General features: G+C 38.5%; 2 protein-coding genes across 4 annotated transcripts; one reads left to right on the forward strand and one right to left on the reverse strand.

Annotated features, from left to right (window-relative positions):
• The first annotated feature begins 17 nt into the window (after positions 1-17).
• On the forward strand, positions 18-3,217 carry LOC113636665 (proline-rich protein 5-like). Its single transcript, XM_027136901.2, has 9 exons — positions 18-174; positions 1,090-1,222; positions 1,331-1,411; positions 1,576-1,624; positions 1,780-1,837; positions 1,916-2,007; positions 2,125-2,265; positions 2,382-2,481; positions 2,901-3,217. Exons 2-9 carry the CDS (start codon positions 1,125-1,127, stop codon positions 3,215-3,217), a joined length of 936 nt encoding a protein of 311 aa, XP_026992702.1. The 5' UTR covers positions 18-174; positions 1,090-1,124.
• Positions 3,218-3,264: 47 nt separating this feature from the next.
• Positions 3,265-10,525, reverse strand: traf6 (TNF receptor-associated factor 6). Of its 3 annotated transcripts, none has more exons than XM_027136898.2 (7): positions 10,369-10,525; positions 7,780-8,060; positions 7,403-7,553; positions 7,085-7,243; positions 5,316-5,387; positions 5,146-5,223; positions 3,265-4,988 (listed from the first exon to the last, which is right to left on the reverse strand). In XM_027136898.2, exons 2-7 carry the CDS (start codon positions 8,058-8,060, stop codon positions 4,113-4,115), a joined length of 1,617 nt encoding a protein of 538 aa, XP_026992699.1. In that variant the 5' UTR covers positions 10,369-10,525; the 3' UTR covers positions 3,265-4,112. The 3 variants fall into 3 exon arrangements, with proteins under 3 accessions (XP_026992699.1, XP_047663567.1, XP_047663585.1); XM_047807611.1 differs by having other exon boundaries at positions 10,390-10,484; XM_047807629.1 differs by lacking the exon at positions 10,369-10,525 and adding an exon at positions 8,732-8,749.
• Positions 10,526-13,136: the final 2,611 nt, after the last annotated feature.

The raw sequence follows: 13,136 nt of genomic DNA on the forward strand, positions 1-13,136 counted from the left end.
ACTTCAGCAGTTTGCTCACAAGCATTGCTGGAGAAAGTCACCACGGGCACAATTATTCTCTGTGTCATAAGAAACTGTCTATCAACTCTGAATGTAAAATTTTACACAAAGATTGTTCCAGAAAGAAAGGAATAATGACTGAATACAACATTCACCTGTAAAGTAACAACTTGGGTATGTAATCTATTGATCATCATTTAGTCAGAATTTCTTAAATCTTTTTTGTTGTGTAGATAAGCTAGCAAAGCTCTTATATGTACGTTTGAGGTGAAGCAAAGTATATTTGTATATGTCTTCAAAAGGAAGATGAAATAAACTGGAAAATGGAATCCTCAATGAACTGTAAATAGATTGTTAAGTAGGGCTTAGCCATAAATATGATGGTTCATATTTTTTTAATTATTTATAGCAATTAGTTTTGTTAACTTTTACCGTTGTAATAAATTAGAAATATGCTCCTATTCAGAAACATCACCTTGAAATGTATTCTATGTCCCTGTCACTCATCTGAAACACCTTCAGGGTTCAGTAGTGTGTTGTGTTTAGTTAATCAGTAAACACATGTATGCACACTACACAGTATTGGTAACAGGAAGTTAGTACACCACAGGAAGTGCAGCTTTCCCACCTGGCCACTTTCACAAGCTCTGAAAATCAATCACCTGAAAATAGCTAGTGGGGGCACGATGGCACACCTCCAGGGCCGGGGTTCAATTCCCGCCTCCGCCTTGTGTGTGCGGAGTTTGCATGTTCTCCCCGTACCTCGGGGGTTTCCTCCTGGGTACTCCGGTTTCCTTCCCCAGTCCAAAAAAATGCATGGTAGGTTGATTGGCATCTCTGGAAAATTGTCTGTAGTGTGTGTGTGTGCCCTGCGATGGGTTGGCACTCTGTCCAGGGTGTATCCTGCCTCGATGCCTGGGATAGGCACAGGCTCCCCGTGACCTGAGTAGTTTGGATAAAGCGGTAGAAAGTGAGTGAGTGAAAATAGCTATCCCTGATTTAAAAAAAAAAGCCAGATAAATGTGTCACTGTTCTACATTTAGTAGGTATGTTTCATTTTCAGTTATTTCTATTTTGAACTTTGTGTAGAACCTTTGCGTATGCATTGAAGCAAAGCATCGAAGATGAGCTCAAGTCAGCAGCGAGTTCCTGGCTCAGGCAATGTGACCCTGCCAGCATTACCTCAGCCACAGTCTAAATCCAGTGTCAGTGATATGAACAGGTAGAGTTCACAGGCTAAAACTAAATGGGATCACTAAACATACAAAGTCAGTTTTGACTTTTATTAATTAGCAAAAATTGTACAAACCTCATTCACAATTTGTTTTAGTATCTATTCTGCAGTCATTAAGGTGTTTCGAGGTGAAGGACTGCAAAAGAATGAACTCTACTCCCTAAATGAGAGCATCAGGTACTCACATATAAACAAGTCATGCATAAGCATTTAACAATATGCAAGAAAGTAATACGTTTTGATTAATATTGATGTAAGTAATATTTTATATTTGGTAAAGTTGATGTATGAGTAGACCGAAAGCAGGTTATTTAAAATGCTTTTCACCCTCTGATTGACAGGTGGCTTTTAAAAACAGAAATGGGGTCATTCATTGAAGAGTATTTCCAGGTATTCAAACATGATCTGCTCCAAAATGTACACAAGAACCTTCAAAAAATATTTTAAATAGATTTAAACATGGATTATACTGTATGAGGTTACAATTAGATAAGTTCGTGTTATATTAGGCAAAGCTTTAACATTTTTTTTTTCTTTTTTTTTAGAATCAGCTTCTAAATAAAGGTTTTAGGTCTATTTTGGAAGAGGTTCAACTACATGAAGGTAAGAAACAACACAAACACATGATGTATCACTTATATTTACACAATCAATGAGAGAATATTTCACTTTTCTTTCCAGGAAAAGATCAGCTATTTTTCTTAGCAGATGTATGGATTAAATTTTTCTCAGAAATCCTGCCCACACTCCAAGCTATTTTTTATCCACTTCAGGTAAAACAATGTCACATGAATTACACCATAATTGGGCCACAACAGTCAGAAAAATAACACTAAAATTATTGTTACTGCTACCTGCTACCCATCTCTGTATTGTTTGCTCAACCCCAGGGTCATGAGTTCACAGTTAGGCAGATGGCCCTGCTAGCCTTCAGGGATCTTGTCCTGATGAGGCTTCCACTGGAAGAGCTGCTCCCGACCAACCTTTCTCTGCTCCCCACATCCATCAGACAGATGCTGCTAATCTTACAGGTAAGGTAAGGTAAGGCTACACACACACACACACACACACACACACACACACACACACACACACACAGCTTTATCAAGTGTTCTTGTTCCTACATTTTACAATTGTTTATGTCAAGGGAGTCCATGAGTCTAGAGGCCCATCAATGGAATACTGTCGCCTTGAGAAAATGCTGGAAATGGTGGTTTCTCCCTATCTGTGGAACTGCAAACAAAAAAGTAAGACTGGTCCCTTATATATTCATATCTATAATCTGTATTAATGATCAGTTCTCAAAAGATTCTCAAACCTAGGAACCATTTCCAGTTTTATGTTCTTAAATGGTTAAGAAAAACATATGTATAAAGAACGAGATAAGAAATATAATAAAAATAAGAAAATAGTACAAAAAATCCCACATCATGCCACGTCAGATAGCAGATAGACCCACTATTAACTGCAAATTTCCAAGTCACAATATTTATTGAAATTAAGAGTAATCTGCATTGCAGTCAAATATAAAAAGTAATCAAATCACAACCTTATTGCCTACATAACAACGAGCCTCCTTTAAAAGTCACATATCTTCATGAGTCAGTATTTATTCGTTTGAAACCTTTCTAACATGTTATTGTGCCTTTCCTTCTCACTCTTTCAGGGTTCGATGAAAAAATCAAAGAACGTGCACACCTCATCCAACCGGAGATAAAAATCACACAGTTTATTTCAGAGGTCTCTCTTCTGACTCCTTTACTGGAGCTGGATGGAGAGGGTCATGTAGAGAAAGGAAGCAGTCTTCGACGTCGTTCTTCATCTGATGGCAGATCTGGAATCACTGACATGGAGCTTCTCACTGTTACTAATATGATGCAGTCTGGGTTAGAAAAGGCATGTTTGACGATTAATGAAGTGAGGGAAGAGAATAAGAGGGATCGCTCTCGAGTCAGTCACACATTTGAAAGCAAAAGTTTTTGAGATACTGACCCAGAATCTTGACCATTCTGGAAAAGATCAATAAGGAGTAAGATGGATCTTACAAATTTATTTTTCATATATTAAAGTATTCATTGGTAGGTTACTGAGACAAATATTTAATCAATCTAAAGTTTAATATAATCACAAAAAATTAATTAATTAACAATTCATTTTAGGCCATGCCTTTAGTCCTCACTCACACACACACACACACACAGACACACACACACACACACACAATAGCGATAGCTTGACATAGTTAATCTTGTGGCTTGTGCGCTTCTTAATGACTGAATAGCTCCGTTGGTCTGTTGTTCAGCCAAGGACACTAAACCCTGGGTCTGGATAATGCTCTTCTAAGAAAACACTACGTTGTTATCAAGCAAAATTGTCTGTCTTTTTTGTCAATTCTTTCTATTATTGGAATGTGCGATAATGAACTAACGGCAACACATTCATTATCAGTTACAGAGGGGGTTGTTATCTAATTGTTTTATTTTCTTCAGTGCATTCAGCATAAAGTATCTACAGATATTCATTTTTGCTACATACCACTACATCCTTTAGAAAGACTTTCCCAAAATTATTTCCCAAAAAGCTATTCAGTTATTAAAGGAATGGTATTTAAAAAAAACAATGAATGCAGGTTCTTGTTTTCACAGTACACAACCGAGGGCTGCTATTAATACTTCTGGTTTCTCAGTGGCCGAATCTCTGATGCCCCTGTTAATTCATTATTTGAGTATTGTGTCTGCCACCCTAAAGCAATGCACTGTTTAAATGTATAAATGTAATAGAATGTAAAAATAGTCTCTTTAAAACAAAAGGAAACATTGTGTTATTAGGGTGTGTCTCTGAGAACTTGTAAAGCAACAACAAAGTGAGTAAAATGAGCTCAGAGAGATGGTTCAGGTCCTCGAGGTTGCATGCCCTCTCTTCTAAGGCTTGTGTCAAAGCGAGGCATGACCTCACAGCGCACTAGCAGCACATCATCCCTAACAAAACCACGCTGGCGCAATGCCTGCAACTGCATGAATGTGACATAGCCGAAGCCTTTGGGGTTGCGCTGCATAGTGGGCCTTTGGAAGGCCTGAAGGTCTGGTTTGGTTTCCATTATCTCAGTGTGGTGTTGGCCCTCAGCCTGGTCCAGCACAGACAATCGGATGTTGCCCTGAAGGGGCCACGGTAGCTGGCTGTCAAATTCTCCTTGCATAGTATGCACAAACAATGAGATATAGTTAGAGCAACGTGGCGCGCTGGGTGTCTGAAGGTGCAGTCGCAGGCACAGCTTATACCCTGGCTTTCCTGTGTAGAATGGTGGGCTATGGAGCACTACTGGTTGTCCTGCTTCTTGTTGTTGCAGGTGAGCTGAGAATCCCTCTAATCGCCATACATAAACACCCTGGTACTGCTGAGCTTCCAGCTCGTGCATTTTCTCTTCCAGCGATGCCAGCTTCTTGCGTAGCTCCGTTATCTGTGTATGCTGTGTATCATTGCGAATGCTCAGCTCCCGTAACTGGTGGTCCTGGCGCACGAGGCGGCCCTCAAGTTCCACAACAGTCTCACGTAACTGCTGCATGTCCTGGCTGCACTGACATGGCTCTCCCACCCTGGAACTGGCACCATGTTCGGATGGGGGTGAACATGAAGGGCCACATTTTGGAGCGGGGAGAATGCCATTCACACTCTGATTCCTCAGGAAGTCAGCCATGAAACGCATGTGCATCTGTGTAAACTCCTGCATGTGAAGGGCCAGGTTGTTCCTCGGCATCTAAGACAACAGAAGTCACTTATTTATTCTATCAATAACATAAAATGATTTCAGCTACAAATCCTGTCATGACTCGAATATGTAACTATACTACTTAAATTTATTAGTGAAATAAATGAACAGAATGTGAAATGTCATGTATATGACATGGCTTTACCTTTTCTTGACAGCCAAATATGTTGAACGTACAGGCAACAGGAGCTTTCAGGCAGTCTGTGGCACAGTGTGACGACAACTAAAACAAATATATAATTATAGTCCATTAAATACATTGAGTTAAATTAAACGCAGAGGAAAATGTGCCCACGTGTAAAATGCATTGCTTACCTGACCCCGAATTAAATCCATTCCACAGTACTCACACACTGTATTCACAAAGGGACACATCTGCTCATGAAACTGCAGACATAAACACAACATTAAAATGTATGTACAAAAATCAACATTTGATCGTAGAGAAATCAACTACTAATAAAATCAACTCTCTTACACCTTGCTTAGAATCATAGCATTTCACTCATTAATAGAGTCCTTCAGAAACTATTAATCAATTTATTTTGCCCAGAGATTTAATTATTTATTTTACAGGATTAGCATCCAAACATTTTATTTGCCATCTCATATAATCATAACAACAATGAGAACAAACTGTTTCCATAAGAGATCAATATATATTTATTGAAATGGAGTGTACAGAAGAAACGTCAAAGCAGATAAATGCTGATGCTCAAAGAGAGATACACAAAAGCCCTATTCGGAAAGGACTAGTCTTCCAAACGACGTTTGAGTTACAATTTTTTCAGCCGACGTCTGTCATTTCATGTATGGATTCGGACGGGACTAACATCTCTGTGTTTATTACGGAGATAGGAGTGTCTGTGTTTTACATGTGGGCGTTGCATAAGATCACATGTCCAGGATGCGTGGATTGCGTATGGTCATATGACCGATCAATAGTAAAATGGCGGCGAAAAAGAAAGCGGCACGACACTGGAGTCGGGAGGAAACATTGGGTTAATTTCTGTTTGGAGCGAACCTACGTTTCAATTTCAGTTTGAAAATTGTATACACAACCACAAGGTATGGGAAGCAGTTTATAAAAAAGTTTGTGAGGTTTGTCCATCCATACAAAATACCTTCGATTGGGTGAAGTGCAAAGACCGCATGGAATATCTGAAACGACGTTACTGCGAATGTGTGAAGCATAACAAGAAGCAAACACATTTACATCCATTATTGGTGTGAAGAAAGCAGAAACTTGAATACCGGTGCGCTAGGGTTAATACGCTAGTTCATGTTGACCAAAACAGACAGGAAAACGTGTTTTGGAAAAATCATTTTCGGCAATCACAGACATTCGCATTCAGACAGGATTAGATTTCTCAGAGGAGCGCCGATTTTGCTGAAAAAGGTCATTTGCTCTGGAATTTTTACACAGGTCGTGTGAGCAAAAGACAGACATGGCATATTTGAACCGGGATTAAAATGACAAAGTACGTCTGTGAAACTGAAATTTCTCTAACGGCCCCCTGTAAAACTAGTCCCGTCCGAATAGGGCTAAAGTCTAACTTTCTTTGTCTTAATCACGTGTAAAGACAAACGGAAAGTATGGGCTTATAAAAGATAATGCCTTTAGGCAAGAATTCAAACTCGTCCTATGGCGTATTGAAAAATTCTGAGAAAGACAATGCAGCTAGACTTGTTTCAACAAGTCGCTGGATATTTTTAGCATCTAGCCTAATCCTTTATACTCTATTAATATCATACATATGTAAAAATCACTGTAACCAATCAGACATTAGTTCCAGCTACATTTCCACTGTAATGGCTTTCAGAATTTTAAAAGAACATGGCTTCAATTCATAATTCCTGTTGGTTGTCAGTACTGGGCAGACATAAGCATGTGCATGTGGTCAGTACAAATCTTCACCATGAAAATAAAACAAAACTAATGGGAAAGGTTGAGAATGCTGAATTTATAGGAAGTTCTTTAAAGGTGTTTCAATTTTGCTCTTTTTCACACACTTCAGTCATTATTTAAGCTTAAAGAGATGGTTTACCTTGCTAAAGTCACAGTTCTTTACGTAGCTTCTCACCTGTTTGTCAGCATAGATGATACCCTCTGCACAGTCAGGGCATGTGATCAGACGCTGTAAACAGTCCTGATTCATATGGTCCTCTATACTATTCTTCCATACAGGCCTCTGACACTGGGGACAAGGCACTGTAGCAAATTTACATAGCTTCAAGTGATTCTGTAGAAGAAATATACACCTTAATTAACATTAAAAAAATACTATTCATACTATTTTAATTAGTTTTTTTCTACAAAACAAATTGTTCTGTGTTGTCAGGAATTTACACATCAGCAGTTCTGAGATGGCAGAATGCTCATCATAATAACTGAAACTTACCTCCAGGTGCCTGAGCTCCATTATGTCACTACAGCCAACATTGCGGCAGCGTACAGTAAGAGACAGGATTTCCCTCTTGGCAAAGTTATCTGGAAAAAGCTGGTCCTCTGTCAGCACCTCATTGTCAACTGGACATTTTTGCCCCGTGTCCCTACCAGAAAGATAACTTGTTATAGTCATCTTCTGCCTAACGAGTTCAACTTGAACTGTCATGGAAATTTAAGATGTACATTATGGTTGTTGTTTTGTTTTTGTTTACATCAATCATACCAAAATTTGGCACCACTGCTGTCCAAAGCCTAACAATATACTTATATAAAATGTTGGCTTAAAGCTTCCTGTTCAATGTACAGAAGAAGAGATGGCAAACAGCTCACCTGATGGATTTTTTAATACAACTGTTACAGAAGCGATGACCACATGGTGTCTGCACAGCTGACCGTAGACCCATCAGGCAGATGGGACATTCATACTTGCTCTCCAGTGGGGGATCAAATTCAACATCATAGCCTTGCTGTTCCTGGATGTTGGATGAGACACTAATTGTAGATGGGCTATCTGTAGGGCTTAGATACGACTCCTTCTCCATATCAGCCATACATCTGGATGATGGATACTCATCTGGATTGGATTTGTGCATGTCACTACATGATGCCATCTAGGAAGAAGAACAAGAAGAGGAATATTACGAATATTTGGTGTGAAAAAGTGTTATCCCCTTCCTGATTTTTTTTTATTTTTTTGCACTTAACTGTTTCAGATCATCCAACACATTTAAATATTAGTCAAAGATAACAAGTAAACACAACATGCAGTTTTTAAATGAAGGTTTTTATTATTAAGGGAAAACAAAATCCAAACCCACATGGCCCTGTGTGAAAAAGTGTTTGCCCCCTGTTAAAACATAACTGTGGTTTATCACATCTAAGTTTAATTTCTCTAGCCACACTAGGGCCTGATTACTGCTACATGTGCTGACAATCAAGAAATCACTTAAATAAGACCCGACTGACAGTGTAGTAGACAAAACGTTCCTCAAAAGCTACACATCATGCAGAGATCCAAAGAAATCCAGGAACAAATGAGAAAGAAAGTAATTGATAGTCTGGAGAGTAATCTATTAGTCTGGAAAAGGTTATAAAAAGTCATTTATAAAGCTTTGGGACTCCATGTAACCACAGTGAGAGCCATTATACACAAATGGCAAAAACATGGAACAGTGGTGAACCTTCCTAAAAGTGGCCGGCCAACCAAAATTACCCCAAGAGTGCAGTGACAATTCATCCAAGAGGTGACAAAAGACCCCACAACATCATCCTAAGAACTCACCTGCTTTAGTTAAGATCAGTGTTCATGAAACACAGTGTCCACCATAAGAAAGAGACTGGGCAGAAAGTTCCATGACAAAAACCACTGAGCAAAAAGAACATAATGGCTCATCTCAGGTTTGCCAGACGACATCTTGATGATCCCTAAGACTTTCGGAAAAATATTCTTTGGACTGACCAGACTAAAGTCGAACTTTTGGAAAGTGTGTGTCCCATTACATCTGGTGTAAAAGTAACACTGCATTTCAGAAAAAGAACACCATACCAACAGTAAAATATGGTGGTGGTACTGTGATGGACTGGGGCTGTTTTGCTGCTTCACGAGCTGGAAGATTTGCTGTGATAAATAGAACCATGAATTCTGCTGTCTACCAAAAAATCCTGAAGGACAATGTGCAGCCATCTGTTCGTGACCACAAGCTGAAGCAAACTTGGGTTCTGCAGCAGGACAATGACCCAAAACATCTGAATGACCCACCTCTGAATGGCTGAAGAAAAACAAAATGAACACTTTGGAGTAGCCTAGTCAAAGTCCTGACCTGAATCCTATTGAGATGCTGTGGCATGACCTTAAAAGGCAGTTCATGTTCGAAAACCCTCCAGTGTGGCTGAATTACAACAATTCTACAAGGATGAGTGGACCAAAATTCCTCCACAGCGCTGTAACAGACTCATTGCAAGTTATCGCAAACATTTGATTGCAGTTCTTGCTGCTAAGGGTGGCCCAAGCACGTTTTCACATACAGCCATGTAGGTTTGGATTTTTTTTCCCTTAATAATAAAAACTGCATTTTTTTATGTGTTATCTTTGACTAATATTAACATTTGTTTAATGATCTGAAATATCAAGTGTGACAAACATGCAAAAAAAAAAAATCAGGAAGGGAGCCAACATTTTTTTACACCACTGTATACGCATAAAGCATAAAACATGTTTCAGAAATTACTGAAAATTGCTTTTTTTTTGGTTTTACGCTACGGTACTATATGGACATATACTGATTAAGAGACGACCTGTTCTTTCTACTTTCCTCAGAAAAAATAACGTTACAGAAAACCCCATATTACCGCATCATGGCAACCCCAATGGAAGCAGACAACTACCAAAGGGAAATGTTATTATTATGTTATGTGATAGTCAGCCTCATCACAAGATAAAGCCAATGTACAATTTACACAAACAAACAAACACACACATACAAGATGCTTCCTATTGTTACACGGATCCAAAGATGCATAACTAGGCGGGGCCGAATGGGTAAAACTTTCAAAACACTTGTTAGTACAGCTTTATATTTTCTATCCAGCAACTCAAACTCTTATTAAAAAAATAACACAAGGTTTAAAGATACAGAGGTCTGTTAACATTTAATAAGTTCTGCAAACATTTCTGACTGACAGAAAAACAAGGATAAAGTATTAAAGTTACATAAGCTAACGCTAGCTGGCTGAAGTAGACTAAATGTAGTGCCGCTAGCTAACTTAGCTTAACTTAGCTAGCTGTTAGCTAGCTTACTTTTAAATTTTCTATATCTATTTTTTTATTTAATATTTGTTATATTTAATATATTCCTATTTTGTTAGCTATTCGATATCTGTTGTTATTTTTTTTAAAGAATAAAGATTTAATTTACTTACTTTTGGAACTGTTAACTTAACATTTGCTAAGCAACTTCCGAGCTCGTGAAACTCAACCTCTTCCTGAATCCAAACGTCACTCGAGCAAGTGCCGCGAGATTGTTTGGGGTTGCCAGAGTACCGAAATCCCCACTGCCGTGAAAATCCCGTTTAATCGAACCGAACACCCTCCTCTTGTTATTATTCCCCACGGAATCCCCCTACACTGATCTCACACAACACACTCATGAGGTGAGCATGTCACGATAATAGGGGAAGGATAAAATTTACAGTGCAGAAACAGTAACACTCAGAACTAAGAAGGCAATATTGTGTGTATGAATGTGTGGAAAGGTTCTTCACGTCGATCAAATATACACTTACTTTTACATTTCCAGTATTTGGCAGACGCCCTTATATCCAGAGCAACTTACATTATGTATTTATTTTTTTAAATTAAACTGAGCAATTGAGCATTAAGGTCCTTGCTCAGGGGCCCAACAGTGTCAGTGTGGTGGACATGGGATCAAACTCACAACCTTCCAAATGGTAGCCCAACACCTGAACCACTACCAGACGCCCTTTGATTATATGGCTCTAAAGACAACAGCTTTACAAGTGTTCCTATACATATTATAAGTTTACAGTGGAAAACCATATGTCATTTTAATTATCAGCATTTTCCACAGCATCTCTCAGTATTCAAACTTGACTTGACTGCATTTACTTTTACTGGTGGAATTTGGCAGATGCTATTTTCAAGAGTACCATTGGTCAAAAAACCCTTTTGGGAAGATTGGTACAGTATGGAAAACACACAATGAGTTTTTAACTAAAGTATTTCTTGAAGGGGTAGGTCTTTCGTTGACATTTGAAAACCAATGACTCAGATGTTCACATAACTAGGGGAAATTCATTCCACCACCTATTTGTCAGGACTTCCTTGTACAATGAGAGATGCTGAATATAAACAAGGCGAAGCTCTCTATTTACCAGTCGATCTACGTTTCTACCCTCACCTATGGTCTTGAGCTTTGGATCATGACTGAAAGGACAAGATCACGGATACAGGTGGCCGAAATGAGTTGCGCTCCCTTAGAGATAGGGTGAGGAGATCGGTCACTCGGGAGGAGCTCAGAGTAGAGCCGCTGCTCCTCCACATCGAGAGGAGTCAGCTGAGGTGGCTTGGGCATCTGTTCCGGGAGGAGGCCCGGGGAAGACCTAGGACACGCTGGAGGGACTTTGTCTCTCGGCTGGCCTGGGAACGCCTCGGTATTCCCCCGGAAGAGCTGGAGGAAGTGTCTGGGAAGAGGGAAGTCTGGGCATCCCTGCTTAGACTGCTGCCCCGTGACCCGGTCCCGGATAAGCGGCAGAAGATGGATGGATGGATGGATGGATGGATGGATGGATGGATGGATGGATGCTTAAAGACCAGATGGATGACATGGATGTTGTTGCCAGATGAGATGATTTGAGTGTCTCAGAAACTCATGAAATTCTTACATTTTAAGACAACAAATTCTATTTTTAACAGAAAAAACTCCTGTAAGCAGAGAGTGCAGTGTTTTTATACTGAATGGAAAAATTGTAGTTAAAAAAGCAAGTAGTCTATATTTAAGAAGATGATGGGGGAAAAATTCATGCAAAAAATTCATTAGGATTCATTAGTCCTTCCACGTTTAACGCATTTGGCTGGCACAAGTTGATTAAATAAGCATGTGCATACAAATTTTTATTCATTTGACATAATATTTATACAGTATACAAATTTATGAACACTTAGATCATAGGTGTCAGAGGCTGTATGATGTCAGCTATGAGAAATGATGTGAGATCATTTGGAGTTATTTTGAATTTTGTGGGACTTTTATGGCTTAACATTTACATTATATCTTAAATAAGCATTTGTTCCCTCAACTGCTTTTTCCCTTTTTAAAAAATGAATACGAAAAAAAAAAAACTATTATAACCTCTTGTGTATTTTTATCTAATGTCTAGGGTTTTTTTTTTCTTTACTATAATTCGGAAGATTATACAGAAACCAAGCAAAACAAAAATTGGGATTCTTCTATGTTCTTCTAACTCTAGGGTGAGTAGTCAGACTTTCATCTGTGCCTGAGTATGTTACTCTCACAAAGCAACAAAAACAAACAAAACAGAGGAAAAGAAGATAGAGAAGAAGAAAAAACAATGATTAGACAAAAAAACGCAAAGAAGAGAACAAAAGCAACAGTGCAAATATACAGTAAATTTGACAAAACAACATCAAGAAGGAAAAAATCTCACAATTTAAACAGTTTTAATCAGTTTTCAAACAACTAATTACAGAAACACAAAATAAGCCTGCATAAATAAGGATGGCCATGGAGCAGACAACAAAGAAAGAAATTAAAAAACTGTGAACGATTGTGCCCTCTCCTGGTCAGGGTGCATATTGTTCATAGTGAACGTGACAGTTGCAGCATACAGTACACATCTATGTCTTAAAAAAACTAGAGCCAGATCCAACCTTGAATTCATATTTCCGTTTTTCTGTTTCTTTCATTTATAACGAAAAGCTTATGAGGTGCACGTTTAATGATCCAGTTTCATATTTAATGAATTAATTGATAATTGTTAATGGTAAATATCTAATAATCAGTATGAATAGACTATGTATTCAAACATATCATTTGATAAGATAATTAATAGTTTAATCATTTTATGATTTTTGTCTTTTTGCAATATCCTCAGTTCTTTCTTTTTGTCGATCTATTTAATTTTCCTAAACTATCTTTTGCCAGATGATA

Source organism: Tachysurus fulvidraco, chromosome 1, assembly GCF_022655615.1.
Source record: "Tachysurus fulvidraco isolate hzauxx_2018 chromosome 1, HZAU_PFXX_2.0, whole genome shotgun sequence".
Taxonomy (NCBI): Eukaryota; Metazoa; Chordata; class Actinopteri; order Siluriformes; family Bagridae; genus Tachysurus; species Tachysurus fulvidraco.

Excerpts from the sequence above, each read along its gene's own strand:
- LOC113636665 (XM_027136901.2), top strand. The coding sequence starts at position 1,125 with ATGAGCTCAAGTCAGCAGCGAGTTCCTGGCTCAGGCAATGTGACCCTG. Across the intron at positions 1,412-1,575 it reads TCCCTAAATGAGAGCATCAG|GTGGCTTTTAAAAACAGAAA; the intron begins GTACTCACATAT and ends TCTGATTGACAG. Across the intron at positions 2,266-2,381 it reads AGATGCTGCTAATCTTACAG|GGAGTCCATGAGTCTAGAGG; the intron begins GTAAGGTAAGGT and ends GTTTATGTCAAG.
- traf6 (XM_027136898.2), bottom strand. The coding sequence starts at position 8,060 with ATGGCATCATGTAGTGACATGCACAAATCCAATCCAGATGAGTATCCA. Across the intron at positions 7,244-7,402 it reads TGGAGCTCAGGCACCTGGAG|AATCACTTGAAGCTATGTAA; the intron begins GTAAGTTTCAGT and ends TTTCTTCTACAG. Across the intron at positions 5,388-7,084 it reads TCATCTATGCTGACAAACAG|TTTCATGAGCAGATGTGTCC; the intron begins GTGAGAAGCTAC and ends TTATGTCTGCAG.